This window comes from Hipposideros armiger, unplaced genomic scaffold, assembly GCF_001890085.2.
Source record: "Hipposideros armiger isolate ML-2016 unplaced genomic scaffold, ASM189008v1 scaffold_1473, whole genome shotgun sequence".
NCBI lineage: Eukaryota > Metazoa > Chordata > Mammalia > Chiroptera > Hipposideridae > Hipposideros > Hipposideros armiger.
In genome coordinates this window covers 106,830-131,160 of record NW_017732823.1, presented here as the reverse complement: position 1 = coordinate 131,160, position 24,331 = coordinate 106,830, and the positions used below count along the sequence as shown (strand labels likewise).

At 37.0% G+C, this 24,331-nt stretch overlaps 1 protein-coding gene and 1 pseudogene across 2 annotated transcripts in view; both read right to left on the bottom strand.

The window, feature by feature from the left end:
• Positions 1-4,060: 4,060 nt before the first annotated feature.
• On the bottom strand, positions 4,061-4,728 carry LOC109377600 (peptidyl-prolyl cis-trans isomerase A pseudogene; annotated as a pseudogene).
• A 4,753-nt stretch (positions 4,729-9,481) lies between these two features.
• CHIC1 (cysteine rich hydrophobic domain 1) overlaps positions 9,482-24,331 on the bottom strand; it is a 37,129-nt gene continuing 22,279 nt past the window's right edge. Inside the window, exons 4-6 of one of the 2 annotated variants that reach the window (XM_019634003.1) lie at positions 17,357-17,413; positions 17,035-17,094; positions 9,482-15,737 (exon numbers count right to left, since the gene is read on the bottom strand). In XM_019634003.1, coding sequence (XP_019489548.1) covers positions 15,687-15,737; positions 17,035-17,094; positions 17,357-17,413 — 168 coding nt within the window. In that variant the 3' untranslated portion in view covers positions 9,482-15,686. The remainder of the gene's footprint in view (positions 15,738-17,034; positions 17,095-17,356; positions 17,414-24,331) is intronic. The other variant, XM_019634004.1, reaches the window with a different exon arrangement.

The following is a 24,331-nucleotide window of genomic DNA, read 5'->3' as shown; positions in this document are numbered from 1 at the left end:
GAAGCAACGTCCTCCACAACTAGACTGAAGAACAAAACGACAGCAACCTGTCTGTTCCCCTTCCCCCAATTCCCCAGCACTGTTCCCATCCCCCCAATTCCCCAATAAAAATCTTAAAAAAAAACAAAACCATACAGTCTTCCCAGGCTGAATCACAAAGAACTGGAAAATCTAAATAGACCAATCAACAGTAAGGAAATTGAATCAATCACCCAAAATCTTCCCCAAAGCAAAAGTCCAGGACCAGATGGCTTCACTAATGAATTCTACCAAACATTCAAAGAGGATCTAATACCTGTCCTACTCAAATTCTTCCAAAAAATTGAAGAAGAGACAATACTCTCTAACTCATTTTATGAGGCCAACATTACTCTGATATCAAAACTTGGTAAGGATAACAAAAAACAAGAAAATTACAGACCAATATCTCTGATGAATACAGATACAAATATCTTAAACAAAATTCTAGCAAATCAAATACAACAATGCATTAAGAAGATTATACATCACAACCAAGTGGGGTTCATCCCAGGGGCACAAGGATATTTCAATATATGCAACTCGATCAATGTGATACACCACATAAACAAAATAAAAGACAAAAAATCATATGATTATATCAATAGATTCAATAAAGCATTTGAGAAGATACAACATCCATTTATGATGGAAACACTTAATAAAATGGGTACAGAAGGAAAATACCTTAACATAATAAAGGCCATATATGACAAACCCTCAGCTAATATCATAATTAACGTGAAAAACTGAAGCCCTTTGCTCTATGGTCAGGAACAAGACAGTGCTGTCCTCTATCACCACTGCTATTCAAGACAGGAGTGGAAGTCTTAACCAGAGAAATCAGACAAGAGTGAGAAAGAAAAGGCATCCAAATTGGGAATGAAGAAATTAAATTGTCACTTTTTGCAGATGACATGATGCTAGATATAGAAAACCCTTAAGACTCCACCAAAAAGCTATTAGAAACAATAAATTAATATAGTAAAGTTGCTGGCTACAAAATCAACATACAAAAATCCATTGCATTTCTATCTGCTAAGAATGAAATCTCAGAAAAAGAAATAAAAAAAACCCCACACAATTCCTTTTGCAATTGCAACAAAAAGAATAAAATACCTAGGCATAAACTTAACCAAGGATGTGCAGTACCTATACATTGAAAACTATAAGACATTTATAAAAGAAATTGAAGAAGACACAAAGAAATGGAAAGACATTCCATGTTCATGGATTGGAAGAATCAACATAGTTAAAATGGCCATATTACCCAAAGCAACATACAGATTTATTGCAATCCCCATCAAAATTCCAATGGCATTTTTTTAAGAAATAGAACAAAGAAACCATCAGATTTGTATGGAACCACAAAATACCCTGAATAGCCAAAGCAATCCTAAGAAAAATGAATAAAGCTGGAGGTATCACAGTCACTCACTGACTTCAGCTTGTACTACAGGGCAACAAGAATCAAAACAGCATGGTGTTGTCAGAAAAACACACACTGACCAATGGAATAGAATTGAAAACCCAGAAATAAACCCATATAAATATGGACAGATAATTTTAGACAAAGGAGCCAAAAACACACAATAGAAGAAAAAAAAGCCTCTTCAATAAATGGTGCTGGGAGAATTGGAAATCCACATGCAAAAGAATGAACCTAGGCTGCTATCTGTCACCATGTATCAAAATTAACTCAAAATGGATCAAAGACCTAAACATAAGACCTGAAAGAATAAACTGTAAAGAAGAAAACATAGATATTAAACTTATGGACCTTGGGTTCAAAGAGGATTATATGAATTTGACCTCAAAGGCAAGGGAAGTAAAACCTAAAATAAATGAAGGGGACTATATCAAACTGAAAAGCTTCTGCACAGGGCCGGCCGAGTGGCGTGATGGTTAAGAACTGGCTTACATATGAGGGCCAGTGACACTGCCCTCTACAGCTAAGATGCTGAACAACAGCTCGACCTGGAGCTGGGCTGCCATGAGTCGTCGGCGTAGGCTGCAGCCCCTGTGGCAGTGGGTTGCCATGGGCTACCGTGTGTAGCCAGCAGCCAGCGTGAGTGGCCAGCAGCCACTGTGAGCAGCCATCCAGAAGCCGGCGACTGATCTGCCTCGCCCGGGAAGAGCGCAATGACGGTGCCAACTTGGGCCAGTGAAGCAACGTCCTCCACAACTAGACTGAAGAACAAAACGACAGCAACCTGTCTGTTCCCCTTCCCCCAATTCCCCAGCACTGTTCCCATCCCCCCCAATTCCCCAATAAAAATATTTAACAAAAAAACCCACTTCTGCACAGCCAAAGAAACCATTGACAAAATGAAGAAGCAACCAACCGAATGGGAGAAGATTTTTGCCAACAATGCCTCCAATAAGGGGCTAATATCCAAAATATATAAGGAACTCCTACAACTCAACTACAAAAATCAAACAAACAAACAAAAAGCAACCCAACTAAAAAATGGGCAGAGGACCTTAACAAACATTTCTCCAAAGAGGACATACAGATGGCCAACAGACATATGAAAAGATGCTCAAGGGCTGGCCGAGTGGCTCAGTTGGTTAAGAGCTCGCTCAAGAATTTGAGCTCTGAGCAATAGCGGTTCGATGCCCGTTCTGAGCTGAGCTGCCACTGAACTGCCAACAGGTGGCAGGATGGCTCAGCTGAAAAAAAAAAAGGGATTTCACCTCACACTGGTTAGAATGGTTATCATCAACAAGACTAAGAATAACAAGTGTTGGAGAAAAAAGTACCCTGATACACTCTTGGTGGGAATGTAAATTGGTGCAGCCACTATGGAAGACAGTGTGGAGATTCCTCAAAAAAATTAAGAATAGAGTTACCATATGACCCAGCAATCCCTCTCCTGGGTATATACCAGAAAACCCTGAAAACATTTATCCATAAAGATATATATGCTGCGATGTTCACTGCAGCTTTATTTATGGTGGCCAAGACATGGAAACAACCAACATGTCTTTGGATAGATGATTGGATAAAGAAGATGTGGTACATATACATGATGGAATACTAATCTGCCATAAGAAAAGAAGAAATAGTGCCATTTGTGACAACATGGATGGATCTTGAGATTATTATGCTAAGCAAAATAAGTCAGACAGAAAAAGTTGAGAACCATATGACTTCTACTCATATGTGGGATATAAAACTGAAAGCAAAAAAGGAACAAGACAAACAAATACAGAAACAAAAACTCAGGCACAGACAATAGTTCAGTGGTTACTAGAGGGTAAGGAGGGAGGGGGATCGTAGAAGAGGGTAAGGAGGTTAAATATGTGATAGAAGGAGAAGTGACTCTGGGTGGTGAACATACAATGTGATATATAGATGATATGTCACAGAATTGTACACCTGAAACCTGTGCAATTTTACTAACCATTGTCACCCCAATAAACTTTAATGAACAAAAATTCACTAATCATGGGAGATTTCTCTTTTGAAAGCATTTGGAGGTCTCCTTTTTTTTTTAAGATTTTACTGGGGAATTGGGGGAGGGGAGCAGTGTTGGGGAATTGGGGAAGGGGACCAGCCAAGTTGTTGTTCTTCAATCTTCATTGTGGAGGACGCCAGTCGCCATCTGGCTTCCCATAGACAGCTCGTGGCCTCTAAGCTCAAGGTGCTGTGTTCAATCTTAGTTGTGGGTGGGTGTAGCCACCATCGCAGGCGGGAGTCGAACCAGCAGCCTTATTGTTAAGAGCACACACTCTATCCACTGAGCCATTCGGGCAGCAGCTCAGCTCAAGGTGCTCAGTTCAGTCTTAGTGGGTGGGCGTAGCCCACTATTGAACAGGCAATCTTGTTGTTATACCAGCTGAGCCATCCTGCCACCTGTTGGCAGCTCAGAGGCAGCTCAGCTCAGGCGCAGGATCACTGGCCCATGTGGAAGTCGAACCGGCAGCCCTGTTGCTGAGAGCTTATGCTCTTAAGCCAACTCTTTTTTTTTGTTTGTTTAGCTTTTATTTCATAATCATAAACTTAACTCTGCAACCCAGGCTATACGTGGAGGGGGCAAGGAAAATATGGAACCCAATGAACTGCAGCGAGAGCACAAAGATAATGGGGTGTTCCGAGCAGATGGGGCAGGGGTGCTCTCCTGACTACAGAAGGAATGGTCTGGTTAAGATAAAACCAGTCAAATGCATCAGAGTTGTCCACAGTCAGCAATGGTGATCTTCTTGCTCGTCTTGCCATTTCTGGACCCAAAGTGCTCCATGGCTTCCACGATATTCATGCCGTCTTTCACCTTGCCGAAGACCACATGCTTGCCATCCAACCACTCAGTCTTCGCCGTGCAGATGAAAAACTGAGAACCGTTTGTGTTGGGTCCAGCGTTTGCCATGGACAGGATGCCAGGACCTGTATGCTTCAGGAGGAAATTCTCATCTTCAAACTTCTCCCCATAGATGGACTTTCCACCTGTGCCGTTATGGCCTGTAAAGTCACCACCCTGGCACATAAATCCTGGAATAATTCTGTGAAAGCAGGAACCCTTATAACCAAATCCTTTCTCCCCAGTGCTCAGGGCACGAAAGTTTTCTGCTGTCTTTGGAACTTTGTCTGCAAACAGCTCGAAGGAGACGCGGCCCAAGGGCTCGCCGTCGACGGCGATGTCGAAGAACACGGTGGGGTTGACCATGGCTGAGCGGAGGGAGGTCCGGGCGGCGGCGTCTGGAAGGCCAAGCCAACTCTTAACCAACTGAGCCACTTGGCCAGCCTCAGAAGGTCTCCTTTGATCTCCCTCTGCCTTCCATTCTGATCATCATCTGTGCCACTCTGAACATCTGCATTGCTGCCCAGCTTTCATGTGTGAAACCTCTCATCAATCTATAATTATTCCAGGATGCTTTATCAAACAAGAAAAATGAGAATTGGACTCCCAGCTAACTCAGTGTTCTGTTTGTTGGCTGGATTCATTCCTGTCTTCCACCTCCTACCAAATAATTGATTTCTAGTCCAAACTGCTTAAAACCTTTAAAAAAATTACACACTACAAGAATGCAAAGCTGATCTTAGAAAATGTTTGCTAATTACTTTAATACACTGTTATTGTGTATATATATGAAAGATAGAAATGTGTATATGTGTATGATCATAGGAAATATATGATGTCAGAACATCTTAATGGTTAAGAACATAGGCTTTAGAGAAGCAAAAACAGTATAGGAAAAATGCTGAATGCTGAATGTACCTGGCACATAGTAAGTGCTTACTAAATACTGATTGAATAAATGAATGAATAAACTGTGCCACCTTAGAAATTAGCTCTCAGAAGGTAGGCATCACATGCTGTGTAGACATGGCAGGGGGCATGCACATGACAGGTGTATGAAGAATGCCAAAAGAATATGAGGAGTGCCTATAAGTAAAAATAACTGAGAAAGGACCTATTACTTCTCCCTTGGTGGAGTTTTGAATGGTCAACATGTTTAACATAAACAGCAGTAGACAATGCTGATGAAAGAATTGGATTAATTTTTTTTACCTATCAGAAAGCAGATTGTGAAATTATGCTTAAATAGAAACAAAAATATTGTGACTTGATATATTCTTCCCAGTCCTTTCACGTGACTTAACTGAATCCTAACAATTTTGTTGGTGTAACTATTCCAGTTTTACAAAAGAAACGAAGGGTAAAAGAGTTAAAGTACTTTCCCAAGAGTGACTAGAGGGAAATGGTAGGCAGAAAGCATAAAGCCAGGTCTACAATAAAAATGACATAAATCCAGTGCCTCTTTCCCTGAATTATGGCTGTCTTCCCAGAAATGGTAAAGCAGATAAAAGCAGACAATTTAGGGGAGTAAGAAACAACCCTATAGGGACACAGTCTATGCCAAATAATGTATGAGGAAGGGTCATTTTCATAAAGTCAAATTTAAAAAGCTATTATGGGAGGACCCGGGACAAGACAGCAGAGTAGGTAAATGTTGTGCTGGCCTCTTCTCACCACCACATAAAAATTGTAACCAAACTACAGAACAACCATCGAGAACCTCCTGAAGTCTAGCTGAACAGAAGTCCTATAACTAAGGACATGCAGAAGACGCCACCTTGAAACTGGTAGGAGCAGCGGAGACGTGGAACAGCTGGTCCCACACCCATGTGTGGTGGTTAAAAATCAGGAGGGCTACCTCGGCTGTGGAGGACTCCCCCTGGGGAGTCGGAGGTCTCAGGCCCACACTGGGCTCCCCAGCCCAGGGTCCCAGTGCCGGGAAGAGGAACCCCCACAAGAGCTGGCCGTGAAAATCAGTGGGTATTCCATTCATCCAGGTGATAAGGAAAACTGCTGGACACCCGGACATCCCCTTAAAGGCCCACGCACAAACTCGCTACTTGCAGGCACTTACCCTGGGTTCCCGAGGAGAGACAGCAGCTCAGGAGGTGCCAGACACATACAGGGAGAGACTGAGTTGTGTGGCCTCACAGCCAGGGCCGGAGGGACACAATCCGCTGTCCCTGTGCCAAGCTCTCCTCCTATGCAGCCAGCAGGCGGGCGCCATCTTTCCTGTGTTGAGTCCTCCCCCCCACGGTCAAATCTGAATCTGATTGGCCTGGTGCGCTCTGCTCACTTCGCCCTGGTGAATCTCTGGGGCCCTGCCCCACCCTCTCAGGCATCACCACAGGCTCTTTCGGTGGCGGGCAGCCACCCCAGCCCTCGCGGCAGTCTTTCGGTAAATCACAGAATTTGAGAACTGGTGGCTGCTAGTTTGATCCTTCCAATTATTGCCAGTACTCCACCGCGATTAGCATTTCTAAGTAGTGTGTATTAATTCCTGCTCTTAATTCTTCCCACATATCCAGGGGAAGACAGAAATACTCAATTTCTGGGTGTCATAGTTCCTATGCTTCTCCTAAAACAATTTTGCAATATACATATATTAAGAGCTATAATGACTTAATACCCTTTAACCCAATAATCAATTTATAGGAATCTATCTGAAGGAAATGATCAGATTCAGGTAAAGATTTATGTATAAAGATATTCACAGTCATTATTTATAATACAATTATTAATGATACCAAAACGCTGCAAACAGACAAAATACCAAACAATGGGAAATGACTAAATTTTGGCATATTCAAACATTGTACTGCTATATAATCATAAATTACTTTCAAAGACTACATATTGATATGGGAAAATGTGAAAGCAAAAGCAATATACAATATAAAACTTTTAAAAATGAACTATACACACATACATAAAAATGCTATGCAATTTAAACATATTAAAATGGAAGCAGATGGTGGGATTATGAGAAATTTTTATTTTCTTCTCCATACTTTTATTTCTTATTTTTTTGGTAATGGAAGCAGATATTTTTATAATAAAGCAAAAACTTAGTTCTGGTTGCAGTATATAACATATTGAGTCTAACCTATTTTTCAAAGAAGTCTTTCTAAATTTTCTTTTAGATTAATAATTTTAGTTCAACAGTGTGAGAAAAGAAAAAAATATCAGTCCTTTCTAAATAAGAAACTATAGGGCAGGTTTTATAGATTCCTACTTAGAGTTCTTATCATGGTGGTATCACCTTGGACAATATTATCCTTGGGAGATAACAAGGTAGGTGAAGTTTTAGGTGGCTGACCAAACCTTTGTTGAAAAGTTATAAAGATCAGTTCCAAAATAATGTGTTGGTCCTTCCAGCTTGTGGCTATGTTTCACTAGGTGGAGTTTTTGATGCCACTATTCTATTTGGAAGCCTGACCAGTTTCACAAACATTATCCATTAATCACCATACACAGAACTTCAAAAGGCATAACAATTTGAAATACACCAGTGTTATAGAATCATCTCATGGAAACTCACAATGTCAGAATTAAATGAGGCTTTAGAGATCATCTAGCTCAGGGGTCATGATACGAATAGCCCATAGTCACTTGGTAACATAAATGAATGAAGCAGGTCATTTGTAAGAAAACTTTTCCTTTCCAACAAATAAACAAACACCCCCATTCTCTCCATCTCCCAAACCCACCAAATTTTTAAAAGGAATATATGTATCTATCGTAGTCTGTATTTGTTCTCAATTTTGAAAGAGACATGGGTTCAAGAAATATATTGGGTTGTCGGAAAAGTCATGACGCATTTTTGCACCGAAAAACAAAAAATACATCATGACTTTTCTGACAACCCAATATATTTTTAACTATACAAGAAAAACAAGACAACCTGAGTTTCAAGGAGACAAAGGGGAATAGTAATGACCAGAGCAAAACGAAATAAATGTTCCACATAAAAGGGGTACTCAGCTCTAGCTTCTAGCTGATTGTTCACATGTGGAATTTCTCGAGAAAAGCTACAAATCTGGATTTCTACATGAAGACTCTTAATTTTAAGTGTTGGCAACTGATAAAAAATGTGTGGGAAAAACATTGCAGGTCAAAAATACATGTTTGTCTGAGGACTGGCTATAGTTTAGTTTGCAATCTTGATCCAACCCAACCTCCTACCTTGGGGATACTGGATAAAATCAGGCTCACTGAGTGTCCTGATATTAGTTAGAGGTCACTCTGGTGACAGAACAGGGATTACAACTCAGATTTATGATAATTACAATGGGAGCATTCTAATATCCCCCAGAGAATTTCCTATATTTAGGTTAAGTGAAGTATCCCATGAAGTGTTAAGTATTATTTAATAGCAGATTTAAAGGCATGTGGCTTTTACCATCAATAATATAAAATGTCATGTAAAAGTATTTTCCACACAGCGCATCCTACTCCACATCCAAGAAGTTATCAATGAAACGTATAAATGTTTGCACTACCCATAGTTTCCAAAAAAGAATTTTAAAACAAAACATTATGAAATTTCTCTGTATGTTTAAGTGTGCAATCTGTTTTAAAATTTTGAAATTGTCTTTTTGAAACATTCAGTACAATTACCAAAGATACTGAGAAACATTCAAGTTTTTCTTGTTATGTTACATTTTGCTGTTTTGTTAAATTTGCAAATGTCTGTCATAAGTTTTAAAAATGCTCATTACACGTTAATCAGCTTGAGTAGTAACTCAAGCAAAAGACGTTAACTCTGAATTTCTTGTACAATCCGCTGACAAGACTCAAAACTTTTGCCAAGTAGCTTCACATTTCAACATTTCTTGCAGTAAAAATTATGCTTAGTTATCATAAATCTGAGTTGTAATCCCTGTTCTGTCACCTGAGTGACCTCTAATTATTTTTAATTTTATAGTTCACATTTTAAATTTTATAGTTCACAGATAGGCACACAAAGACATTTAGAAAGAAATTCTTACTTAGCCAAATGCCAAATATTGGCCACAACAAAGGCTCCCAAAACCAATTACTAGCAAATGTGGGAAGGGTCAATCTGTGAACTGCAAGTTTTAAAGGAAGACTTGAGTAATTACCTTATAATTATGGAAACAAGAAAGGGAAGATGCAACAAATAACACATATTACATTCATTAACATAGATTTGCACTTTATTGTAATTTTGCATCCTGAGATAAAATTTTACATCTGACAAGTCAACAAAGACAGAAGCAGCAGTGAACGTTTCAGAGAGGCAGGTCTCCTTCATTTTGGCACAGCTGTATGTATGTTGAGTTCTTGGCGGAGGTGGGGGGTCACTCCAGAACTCAAGGGAGAAAAATGAATCCATTCCACAGGCTATGTAACAATGCAAGATGCACTTTTATTCTTTTCTGGTAAAGCTGTCCCAACAGGAATCCTCTGCCAAAAAGTAGAAACCCTAGGTTTTTCATACAGATGTTTTGATCAATGCCCGCATCCTGGCTACCAGGATTTCCTGTTTTTCAGCCGAGACTCATATTTATGTGTTTAGTCCAAGAATGGCAAACGAGCTTGTAGATTATATAATTTAAAACATCCCTAACTTGTTTCAATGTCTAGACATTAAAACAATTTTATACTATTTGCTTACTAGAAAAATGGAAAATTGAGAAAATTAAGCCAAGATAAATGCAAACAAAATGAGCAGGAATAAAAGGAACATTTGAGAAGTTATTGCCTTGACTCATCATGTTGAGTTTATACACAGAACTACTTTAAAACTCAGAAATTGGTATTTACTCCAATGCTAGAACATGACATTATAATACTTTCCACACTTGCAATCTTATGTGTTTGTATGTATGCTTTACACATACACACCCAAATAAATGAGCTCGGTTATATCCAGAAACAGAACATATAACTGAAGGCAAATTCTAACCTGAAGTTATATAGTGCAATCTAGCGAAAGCACAGAAACACACATAATCTAGCATTGCATTATTTAGGGGCTGGGTAAGCAACCTGTGGAGAGGGTCAAATAATTTTAGTTCCTTTATAAAAGTGGCTCCCAACATTTCACCATAAGGATCCCTTTATTATTCTTTCCCCATGTTTTCAAGTATTTTGTTTACTAAATTGCATGTGATAACACGCTTTCTCATTTTTTTATTAATTAAAACTATAACTGCCATTCACAACTTCTGATCAGTTTTGTGATGACCAGTGTTAGACAGCATTGAAAAAACTTTAAGCAAAATGCATGGAAATTCAATGTCATTGCAGAAATCTTATAGGTAAATGTATGATTTCTAGTATCCTTTTTGAAATATTGAAAAAGTTTCAAGGATTCCCTCACTGCTATCTTCATCTGCCCCAAGTTGGGAACCACTGCTTTATATCCACCTGCTTCTCCTCCCTAAATCAAGTATTAACATAACACAATTACCCATGTTAACACATAGGGGACTGATAACAAAATTACTACTGAAAAATCGATTAACTGCAACACTCATTCTGTAGGGTTTGATTGAGAAAAGAAAACACAACAACATAAAGTAATTTAGAACTTACAAAATTATGACATCCAGTATATCTTTCAGTCAACTTCAAAAAGTACATTAATATATGAAAAAATTCTCAATTCCTCTGTGAGGTAGGTCCAGATTATTGTCCCCACTTACATAATGAGGACATGAGGTACAGAGGAATTGAGCAGCAGAGCTAAGAACTGAACCAACCAGAAGTGACCCGGGTTTGAATTCCATAGCACTTTCCCTTCCATCTAATATTATCAATTTGTTCCAACAGGTCTTTTTGAGGATATGGAACTTAATAAGTCACTGAAACAGATATTGGATAGGAATATGCAGCTCTTTTAGCATCAGTGTCAAAGTGGGTCCTCCCATGTCCCATTGTTGTCACAGCTCTATTCTTGTCCAGCTACCAACTGCATAGTCAGATTCCACATAGGCAAAGCCCACAGACCTCAGTTCTCAGTTCCTAGGGAGACTACATTCATTCTTCTCACCACATAGGGCTGAGGTCTAGCAGGCGTCAGGTTCTTTGAATCTGTGTTATATGAACGCACATCAGCTAGGAGCCAATTGGTGAATCAAACTTTTACGGCATGCAAGGTACTGTGAGAGTTTCCACCAAGGGTAGTAGAGCTGAGCAAAATCATTCTGAGATTCTGTAGACTAAAAATTTCCTAAGACTTCCTAGAATCCCAGAATGTTAGGTGATCTCTAATTTTCTGCCCAGCTGTAGGTTCAACTCAATGATTTCACAGATAAAAATGTGTAATTTAAGTGACTTGCCTGGAGCCCATAAAATTAGATAATTTCCTCATATAGTATGAATCTGACAAAGTCCATAGAAAGTGGAACATTTTCTCAGGTTGCCACCATTAAAATGAAAAGGCTGGCTCAGAATCAGGAAAGAGAAATTTGGGGCAAGATAAGGATATCTATCTATCTATCTATCTATCTATCTATCTATCTATCTCCATCCTTATTTTTAGTTTACATATTACATGAAGAAGTAATATTAATAAACCCTATTCCTTTTCTGTGGAAAGTTTCACTATAGTTCACCATTTAAAGGAACCCGAACAATTTGGCAATGGTTGCAAAATGGATTATTTTTAAAGCAGAATTTTATAGGCATAAGAGGACCTAATTTCAATGAATTTGAGTATCATACAATCAAATTAGCAAAAAGTGTCTTCACTATGTGAAACTGCTCCAATTAAATGGGTGTATATAATTTCCATATCTTCCTGGATCAAAGTCAATTCTAATGAAATACTGTTCAAGTAGTGAGGTTTGGTTTTTGTAAATGGTGGTTTATTTCTAAACACAATTAAAATGTTAATGATTTTTTCAAAGCTCTTATACACTTGGAAAAATTATTTGTTCAAAGGCTTACAAATGCTATGGAACTTCACTCCAGTTATTAAGAAAACAAGAATAAATTTCATTAAAAATGGCAGAGTACTAAATTTTAACACAGTATGATTAACTGATAAGACATTAGTGTTTATAGGTAATAATAATATGAATAGTATGTCCTTTAAATACTTAAGTGGGTTTGGGTAGGGTTTCAATCAAAGACCACTGTTGTTCCAGAACCATGTTAAATTACATGTTTGGCAGCATTAGAATTATACTAGGTTTTAAGTGACTGATAGTCTTGTTTTGTAATATTTTGTGACTAATATATCACACGATTGAGGGAAAACAAGGAAACAGGCTTTAAATAATAAATAGAAGAAATATAACGTGTTAGTGAAATATTCTTATACTTAGTTGAAAAAGACGGTTTTAAATCTAATGTCTACCAGTTCATCCATTCTGTTTCTGTCAACATAAATGTTATCTTTGTTCAAAAAAGACAAGGCACTTCTCCATCTATCTGTAACATTTGACTACAATGGTTTCTTTCCTAAATTAACATCAGTGGTAGAAGGAAACAAAGAGTAACTGGAAAAGGTTGGCGCTTATTTCATTTTATAAACAATTTGGGTGTTTAAAGAGGTAATGGGGTGGAGATGCATAAGGGGATGTTAGAGAAGGACCAGTTTTAATTGTAAACTCAAAGCTTTGTGAGATTTATATACTTTGGCAAATACATGTTATTTTCTCTGAAAGGACCACAGCAGGTTTCATAAAGGAATATTACGCAACCAAGAAATTAAAAATTACTTTCTTCAATCCAAAAACAACTTTCACAAAAATATTTTACTCACTTGATGAAAAAGATCCAAGTATGTTCTATACTGAGGATAAAAGAAAAAAAGGTGGATGGGGGAGGAATTAATGACCACAGTGTGCTCTGTCATTTCAGCATTCACTGTTGCCAATTTCATTAAAAGAAAATGCCCCCCACCCACCCACCAAAGCACTCCAAAATACCCAAATGCTAATCAGCCCCCTCCAAAAGAAAATAGTTTGAAAAAGCAGTCATCTAAGAAAGAAAAAAAGAAACCTGGGTATTTTCTGAGTAGTTCTAGAAAATAAGATGAGTCAATCAGCATGATGATCAATAAAATAATAAATTTGAGACTGATTAGAGTACGTTTTAAAATTAAGTTTACACATGCTGGCAAATGGTTTTTATGACTTGAATTATAATTATACTCTGTCACCTCGAGGTGCACTCTATTCCTGTCTCAGTATTTGTATCGTGGAAACAATTCACCACTTTCTGCTTTACTTTGAGCAAAATTAAGTGTGACTTACACATGGTAGAAAAAGTTACTGTGGCCATCACACGGCTAAATTCTAAGTTTATAGAAAAAAATGAGATTTTATGGGTTGACACTTAAAAGTAATTATTCCGTAAGTTATAATTAGAAATTTTGGATTATTCTGCAAACAAAGTTTGGTATTAAACTGTCACAGCTTGAAGCATAAACCTGTTATTAGCTGGAACATAAACCACAGATACAATTTCTCCCTGACCTCAGCTATAAAACAAGACATCTGGTATGCATTTTCAGAGGTTTACACCTTGTCTATAAAAATATACCTTCAATTGTGCAGCAAACAGGCAAATGACATTGACAGGCACACACAATATATTAAAAATTAGAGATTCTGGGTGGTTGGGTGGTATGGTGGGGGCAATGGGGCTCTACAGAGGGCGGTGAAAAAGTGTTTGTGCAAACAATTATAGCCACATATCAAATAGTGTCTTTTTTCCCTCCTCTTCTTTTACTAGATTGTGGAATTCGAATTAGGCATCAATTTCAAAAGTAGCTTTAAAAGGCTTGATCTTGTATGAAGAAATGATTGTCCCCTCCACTGGGATGAATGTTTGCCTACAAAAGTTACTAAAAGCAATAAGAGTAAGATGATAAATAAAATAGTATTCAGTCCCAGATACTTCTATTTTTAGCACTAGGAGCTAATGCCTATATAGGCATACACTTGCGGTTGAATTAACACAATATAAAGCTTTTATTATGTTAAAAATTCACATTCTAGAACAATTAGAGTGTGGTACTCTCACTCATCTTAACTGTAAAGAGAAATAGAGAAATATGCATCGATGAAAAGGTTGCCTGGTGGTGAATTTATAAACTAAAATACTTTTGTCTAAGTAAACATTAATGTTTGAAAAAGATCTTCAAAAATAAGATTAAGACTATTTTATCGGTTATGATTCAGCTTCTCAATTAGCTTTCTCTCTTTCCCAAAGTAGAGGATCAGGACTCCAGAAAGGGGCTAGCAGTGGTTTTCATGGTGTCTAGACACCATCCAAGCCATTTGAAATCTTGAAACACTCCTTGCAGGTCATAATTGTGTATATTTTCAAATGAGGGAAAGGAAACATGAAGGGAAATAAATGGGAATGGTGAGGCTGTGAAATGCTTCAGATGTTAAATTAATTACTTTGGAGGTGGGAGTGGGGTACAAAATGGGAATTACTGTATTAAATGGAAAAAAATAAGGTTCCTGGCTTCAGGTGCAACGCAGAATATCTCAGACAATGATTTCAGTTCCAATCAACTCATTACAAAGGGCAACCCAGCCCTACACCTGAAATTTTTAACATACTTTTATGGCTTTGCCATAAAACAGCATGTTAACAATTTGTACATTCAAAAGGATGCTTGCAAACTTCATTCATATTAAAATCTATGCAGAATTGTTGGCAATACAGCAAGAGTAATATTACATTCTGTAAACCATGGCATATCACATTTTACATTATGCAAAGAGACAATATTTACAAGTCTTTAGGAGTTTAAATAGTTTATCCACTAACATAAGTGATAATTTAGCAAAGTGCAGGACAAAACCAGTGCTATTAATTGCATGTCCTTTAAAAGCAGGTAAGAGTAAAACGATTTCTAAAAGCTACCAAAAGCTTGTGTATGTATATCCAATAAGGGATTACAGAGCATTAAAGTAGCCTAGAAAAATGATGCATATTTAGAAACAGTGAGTATGAAAATTATAAGGCAGCATGCTCAGAATAAGATGTTGTTTTTTAAACACCAGCACTGATGTTTTATCTTTAATGGCAACTATATATATATATACACACACACACACACACACACACACACACACGCACGCACGCACGCACACACGCACGCACGCACGCACACACGCACGCACGCACGCACACACGTGTGTTGTTTATTTAAAAATTAAGAGTGCAAAACACAAGCCTCATTTAACAACGAAAAAAAGATGTGCAAATTTTCTTCTTAAACCAACACAAATAAAAGTGTGAGGAGAATATTCTACCATTGTAAAGAATAAGTTGAACACAGCAAAGGAGACCATCTTCATTCCAAAATCATCTACAAGGCACTAAGGGTAGGAAATGACAGGTAACACAGAAGTGACTGAATAAAATTCCTCAGTCAGGTCGGAATATGGGATATTTTGGTAAGAATTCTATTAGTATTACCTGCAAAATAAAAACAAACAAGAATATAATAACAAAATAAATTTCATTTGCTATATGAGTAACATATATAACCCAGAAAGTCTATAATTATTTTTCACAGAACTATATTTTGGTACTGTACTATAAAGTAAGCGAAATATATAAAACAGTTATACAAAGAACCTACTACATGCTTTCATTAGCTTGGTAGTTAAATGAAACTGGCAAGTATAACTACTTACTGTAGCTAACAGTTTTTATTACCTGATTTACAATAACTATTTGTTTAGGTGCAGAAAAGTACACCCGATTACATTATTATGTCCTTCCCCACCTTCTCCACCCTCATTTATCTACATAACATCTATATATTTTTCAATTAAAGCTGCTGATATTGGTTGAATATAGAAATACATCTCTTACAAGTTTTTTGTAAAAAATAATAAAATCTCCAAATGGATTGGTTACAACATTTTAATTAAAGAAAGGTTTGGAAATATAATAATAAAAACCTAAGATATTTATAAACTGTTATAAATTTAATATATAAATATAAATAAATATATATATTTAAATTATTTATTATAATTCAATATAAATTATAAATTTAATATATAAATTTATAATAGTTTATACAAAGCTTTATCTATAGATTTTAGACTTGTGGTCATTGGTACATTTTTTTCCAAAACTATTGAAAGTGGAGAAAGATACCATAATAATCCTTATTTATGAAATAAAATGTTTATTAAATATATACTACATTTCAGCAACTTGAAACTTGGATAAATTTCATGTTAATGATGCTGAATTTATCACATTGGCTATATGTGAATTAATGTTTTATGATTAAGATTGCAAAGCTTTCAGTAAAAAAATAGAAACTATATTAATAGTTTCTTCACTAAAAGTTAAATGTCACCTAAGGAAAAAAAAGCCAGGAAAGTGAACCCATAATTCAGAAGTTAATTCCTATATTATACAACTTTTCACAAGATTACATTTAGAAATATTTTGTTCATCAGCAGCTGTGCCCATCATCATATGCAATAAATTAAGGTTGTGCCATCTTTTCTTTCACCTGAGCATCCTAGTTGAGCTTTTTCTAAAATCTAAATAATTGCTAACTTCAAGACATTTTATGTTGGCTACAAATCTAACAAAGGTGGGAGGAAACCTCTATGTTCCAAATGACAAAAGTTCAGGCTGAGGAGGAGAAAACAGGTAGACAGATGATTTGACAAATAATAAACATAATGAACTGTAACAATTAGGATGGAATCCAAAAAATTTTAATTAAAAACAACTGCGTACTTACATACTCCATCATATTGCTAGTTTCACATTTCCTTTTAGTCAACTTCCAGTGCAAAGCAAGCTAAGAAAGTATAGTTTGTTAAGAATTTTGATATCAATTTATATTATTTATTACCTATACATTTGAATAAGTCACTGAAAACAAACCAGGAATAAGTATAAGATCCAAAACATAGCATTTAAAAGTACCTGGTAAAGATTATACATTAAAAACTGAACATTAATTCTCTAATCCATTCCTTTGGACCAGAAAAATTCTCTTTTTTTTCAATTTAATAATACAAATATATGAATGGGGCATTTATTTGCTTAAACTTTCTTACCTTGTGATATAATCTGTTATTTTCCCATTCTAATAACTTCTGAATTGATCTTCTGGTCTAAGAGGAAGAATCAAGACTTTGTTACAAGATGAAACTTAGGAGCTTTGTAAACTATGTATATCTATGTTTTTCTGCTTATGTGTAAGATCCTATTATTATCTCCTCTTGTTTTTTTATTAAAAATCAGAAAAAAACAATATAATTGACAGAAACTGCCAAAAGAGGAAAGGTATTTTGGTTGATTAGTCTACCACTATAATAAGGTTTCCCTCCCTCCCTCTCTCACATATACACACATACAAACACAAACACACACACACACACACACACACACTCAGGATTTTCACATATGCATTTCAAAATGAAATATGTACAAATTACTGTCTTGTGAGTTCATTCACTGGAGTATTGTGAAAACATTAGAGTTTTGTGAAAACTAATTTCAGTGTATTGTGAAAACTAATACTGCTAGTAGTCCATTTATGGACCTGACCTACATTTTCATATACATTTTCACAGGGTTACTTTTTCAATATACATGCAATATACCAAACTAATCTGATTCCTCACAGAAAAGTTTCCTATCAGAGCTCCTAGCACAGCACCTGGCAAGTAGTAGTCAGTCAAGGACTACAGGTTCAATAAAGCAAGGCAACATATATAAAAATTTCCACTATTAAAAAACAGCCAGTCAGAAAACTTGCATTTAGAGGAAAAAATATAAAGAGAAGAAATACTGTAGTAGGACAGAGGCTGCGTTTCTCCATTTGGAGTGTACATATTTTGTAAGGAGTAAGAAAAGTTTGCAAAACCTTTGAAAACATTAAGATAAAATATTACTAGGCATTTTTAAAAAAGATTTTATTGGGGACTTGGGGGAGGGGAACAGCATTGGGAAATCGGGGAAGAGGAACAGACAAGTTGCTGTCCTTTTGTTCTTTACTCTAGTTGTGGAGGACGTTGCTTCACTGGCCCATGTTGGTATTGTGATCATTGTACTCTTCCCGGGTGAGGCAGTCAGTGGCCGGCCATTGGACAGCCGCTCACAGAGGCTCACAAAAGCTCACGCCCGCTGCAGGCCAGCCCCACTGCAGCCTACGCCGTCCCCAGCGACTCACGGCAGCCCAGCTCCAGGCTGAGCTGTTGTTCATCATCTTAGCTGTAGAGGGCAGTGTCACTGGCCCTCATGTGGGATCCGAACCGGGGCCCTGCTGCTCAGAGCTCGCGTCCCAAGCCAGCTCCTAACCAACATGCCACTCGGCCGGCCCATTACTAGGCATTTTTTATTCTTATTTGAAGACTTTTATGAGGTTTCTGATATAAAAGGCTAGTAGGAATTGTTAATTTTTATAACTATTCCTTAACATTAAATGATTTACAAATCAGACTATATCTGAGATGATTTCCAAAGCATCAACACAAGAAACTATTCTCCCTGTTCAACTATGTGAGTTAACAACCAATGGCAATTACATTCAGCTCATATATTGTACAATGCCACCTACAGTTTACTGTGGAGTCACTGTACTTGATAGAATCTCTCTAGACAAAATCAGATAGTTAATAAAGAGATTGAATTAGTAATTATAAATCCTTCCACAAAGAAAATCCCAGGCCCAGATGGCTTCAATGATGAATTCTACCAAACAGTTAAAAAAATTATACCAAGAACATAAATGTAAAACTCTCCACAAAATACTAGCAAGCTGAATCTACCAACATATGAAAAAGATTATATATCATGACCAAGTTGAATTTATCCCAGGAACACAAAAATAAATTGATGTAGTATATTACATTAATATAGTAAAGGGCAGAAACCACATGATCATCTTCTTCAAGATTTAGAAAGATCATCAAGATTTAGAAAAAGCACTGGACAAAAATCCAATACCCATTCATGATAAAAATCCTTTAAAAAATAGGAATGAAAGGAAACTTTCTCAACGCGATAAAGGGCATCCATGAAGAACCTACAGCTAACACCATTCTTAATGGAAAGAGACTAAATGTTTTCCTCCTAAGATTAGGAACAAGACCAGGATGTCTCCTCCCACTGCTTTTATTCAACACTGTACTAGAAGTTATAGCCAGGGCAATTAGACAAAGAGAAAGAAAAGGAATCTAGATTGGAAGAGAAAAAGTGAAACCACCTTCATTTGCAGACATCATGATCTTATAGAGATAAAACCCTAAGAAACTCACTGAAACACTCTTTGAACTAATAAATATGTTTGGCAAGTTTGTTATAGGTACAAATGTGCCCCCATGATCTTCACCCCCTTCAGTCACACCTGTGAATATGTAATTTTACATTTCAAAAGAGACACTGTAGATGTAATTAACATTACTAATTGTGTTTAAAAGAGAGAGATTATCCTGGATCATTTTGGTGGGCCCAAAGTAATTCCAGGAGCACTTAAAAGCAGAGAATTTTATTTGGCTGGTAGAAGGATAGTCAGAGGGGTTTGGAGCTCAAGAAAAACACAAACCACCACTGCTGGCTGTAAGGTGCTAAGGGTCAAACAGAATATATAAGAAGGAAATGATTTCTGCCAAAACCTGATTGAGCTTGGAAGCAAATTATTTTCCAGAATCTGCAGAAAGGAATGCAGCCCTTCCAGCACCTTGATTTTGGCCTTATTAGATCCTAGTAAGAGAACCCAATTGAAACACGCTGTGCCCAGATTTCTGACTGTGAAATAATAAAAGGGTATCGTGTTAAGCCATTAAGTTTGTGGAAATTTGTTACATTAGATGGAAAAGTATTACAGGGATCAACATATTAAAGATCAATTGTATTTATATACACTAGGAAAGAACAATGTGAAATGAAGGTAAAAGACCAATTCCATTCACAATAGAAGAAAATATTTAGGAATAAATTTAACAAAAGAAGTATAAGATTTGTAAACTGAAAACTACAAACATTGCTAAAATAAATTAAAGAACTGGTAAATAAATGGAAAGATATCCCATGTTCATGAATCAGAAGACTCACTGAATAGCTTTTACAACAAATGGTGCTGCAACAATTGGATATCCAAAAGAAAAATGATAACTCAAAACCCTATCTCACACCAGGTACAAATTAACCCAAAATGGATCAAAGACCTAATTGTAAGAGGTGGGACTTTAAAACAACTAGAAAACGTAGAAGTGAATTTTTGTGTTAAGTTAGGCAAAGCCCTCTTAGATATCATGTAAAAAGCATCAATAAAAAATTTAAAGTAATAAATTAAACTTAATCAAAATTAAAATCTGTCGTGTGCCAAAGATACCATCAAGAAAGTGAGAACCCTTCCCGAATGGCAATAGGTAAGAATAGTGGGAGACCTTGGTGTTAGCTGGGTGCTATACCCATATCTCTACCACTCTGCCTTGTGGAAGAACTGTTTCAGCAAACTTAGGAGCTGAGTGGCAGGCAGTTCCCAGATATCCCAGCTCCCTGGAGTTAAACAGCTCTTCTGGGTAGTTTTGTCAGATGGTGAAAATAGGCAGATCCACAACTCTGTTCCAGAAGGTCTACATTAAGTGGGTGGTAGCAGCAGAGCAGCACCCATTTCCCTACCCCCAACTTCTACATAATAGGCAGGACAGTTGGTGAAGCATGCAGCCCCTCTTTCTGGCACATATCTGTGTTGTGGAAGAGCTGATATATTTGCCTTGACAACTGAATGGCAGTTCACATCTCCCCAGCTTCCTAGGGCAGACATATTCTGGGTAGATTTGACAAATGGTGAATATTAGCAGATCCCACCTTCCCTATGTCTGGGCCAAAACCAAACCCACTGCTAACACCATACTAAACTGTGAAACACTGAAAGCTTTTCCATTGAGACAGGAAGAAGATGATGCCCACGTTTGCAACTTCTATTTAACATATCACTGGGAATTCTAGATAGAGCATTTAGGCAACAAAAGAAATAAAAGGCATCCAAATCAGAAAGAAAGAAGTAAAATCATCTCTGTTTACAGGTGATATTATCTTATGTGTAGAAAACTGTGTTTTCTAAAGAATCCACAAAAAGTCTGTTAGAGCTAACAAAGAAATTCAGCAATGTTTCAGGATACAAAATCAACATGCAAAACTCAGTTGCATGTCTATACAACAGTAAACAATTGGAAAAAGAAATTAAGAAAACAATTACATTTCCTATAGCACCAAAATGTATAAAATACTTAATAATACACTTAACCAAGGAGGTGAAAGACTTATACACAGAAAACTACAAAACATTGCTGAAAGAAATTAAAGATCTAAATAAATGCAAAGACATCCTGTATTCATGGATTGGAAGACTTAGCACATTGTTAAGATGACAATATTATCCAAAATGATCTATAGATTCAATGCAATCCTTATCAGGGTCACAGTGACTTTTTTGTAGAAATAGAAAAACCTATCCTAAAATTCATATTAATCTCAAGAGACCCCTATTAGCCAAAGCAATCTTGAAAATGAAGAAAAACTTTCTTATTTGTTATGGTGCTGGCATAAAGACAGACATATGAACAGACTAGAGGGCCCAGAAATAAACCCTCAAAAATATGGTCAATTGATTTTCAACAAGAGTGCCAACCATTCAATGGGGGAAAAGGGCAGTCTTTTTAATAAGTGCTGCAAAGAAAACTGGATACCCATCTGTAAAAAATTAAGTTGGGTTTTAGGCTCCTAACATATACAACAATTGATTCAAAGTGGGTCAAAGAACTAAACTTAAGAGCAAAAACTATACAAGTCTTAAATGAGAACATAGGAAACAATCTTTATGACATTAGATTTTGCAATGATTTCTTGGATATGACACCAAAAAGCACAGGCAAAAATGGGAAAATAGTTTAATTAGACTTCATCAAAATTAACAACTTTTATGCATCAAACGACACTATTAAGAGAGTAAAAAGACAATCTATAGAATCAGAAAATATTTGCAAATAATACATCTCATAAGGGATTAATAATGAGAATATATAAAAACTCCCACAACTCAATAATTAACAATCTAGTTACAAAATGGGCAAAGTATCTGATATACAAATCACCGATAAGCAAATGTAAAAATTCTTAACACCACTAGGTGTTAAGGAATTAGGGAAATGCAAATCAAAACCACAATGAATTATCACTTCATACCCATTATGGTGGCTATTATCAATAAAATGGAAAATAATGAATGTTGGTGAGGATCTGGAATCCTTGTGCATTGCTGATGGGAATGTAAAACAGTGCTGCTCCAATGGAAAATAGTTTGGTGGCTCCTGAAAAAGCTAAACAATTATAATATGATCCAGAAATTCTACTCCTATGTATATACCCAATGGAACTGAAAGCAGAGACTTGAACAGATACTTGTATGATAATGGTGAATGCAGTATTATTTACAGTAGCCTAAAGATGAAAAGAATTCTGGTGTCCATCAACAGACGAGTGGATAAACAAAATATTGTACATACACAGAATGCACTTTTAGACATAAAAAAGAATGAAGTTCTGAAATATGTTATGATATGGATGAGCCTTGAAGACATTATGCTAAGAGAAATAAGCTAAGTGAAATAATGCCAGGAAAAATATGAAATTATTCTACTTACATGAGGTATCTAGGATAGGAAAATTTGTAGACACAGAAAGTGTCTGAGAGGAGGGGAAATGAGGAGTTGTTGCTTATAATGGCAACAGTGTTTCTGTTGAGGTAATGGAAAAGATTTAGAAATAGGTAGTGGTAATGGTTACACAACATTGTGAATATAATTAATGCCACTGAATAGTGTGTATAAAGATGGTTAAAATGGTAAATTTCATATGTGTATTTTAGCACAATTTTTAAAAATTCAAAAAAATCTAGTGACCACACTAGAAATAAAGAAAGGATGTCATTGGGCCGGCCGAGTGGCTCATTGGGTAAGAGTTGGCTTGGGAGCGCAAGCTCTGAACAGCAGGGCCGCTGATTCGGATCACACATGGGCCAGTGACGCTGCGCCTTCTACAGCTAAGATGGTGAACAACAGCTCGACCTGGAGCTGGGCTGCCGTGAGTTGCCGGCGACGGCATAGGCCGCAGTGGGGCTGCAGTGGACTGCCATAAGCTACCGTGAGTGGCCAGCAGCCAGCGTGAGCGGCTGGCAGCCGGTGTGAGCTGCCAAGAGCTGCTGTGAGCCACCATCCAATGGCCAATGACTGATCTGCCTCAGGCGGGAAGAGCACAATCATAATACCAACATGGGCCAGTGAAGCGGCATCCTCCACAACTAGACTGAATAACAAAAGGACAGCAGCTTGTCTGTTCCCCTTCCCCAATTCCCCAATGCTGTTCCTTCCCCCAAGGCCCAAATAAAATTTTCAAAAAAAAAAAAAAAAGGAAGAAAGGATGTCATCAGTTGACCAAAAATGTATGGAATTTCTGCATGATAGATAGATGACCCAACTCTCAAATGAACAACAACAACAAAAATGAACTCTAAAGAATTAAAAGCTGACTGCAAAATCTTGTTATGGAGGTGTAGGAGCCTGGAAAAGAAGAAAACATGGATTAGAAGTAACTTTAAATGTGCACAGCAAGGAAGACATATGCATCAAAAAAGGAATTCAGATTCTCACAATAAAAGAATATAATATGCCATGCCAAGACCCCCCAAAAAAAAGAATTAAAGGAAATTATGATGTCAGTGTCTCATTAAGTAGAGAATGTCTATAAGGAGATAGAAATTACTAAAGGGAATCAAGTGGAATTCTGGAGTTGAGGAGCACAATAACTGAAACAAACAATTCAGTATAAGGGCACATAAGTACATTTGAACTGGAAGAACAATCAATGAACTTGAAGACAGATAAAAAGATATCATGCAGGGCCGGCCGAGTGGCGCAATGGTTAAGAACTGGCTTGGGACGCCAGAGGGCCCCGGTTCGGATCCCACATGAGGGCCAGTGAAACTGCCCTCTACAGCTAAGACGCTGAACAACAGCTCAACCTGG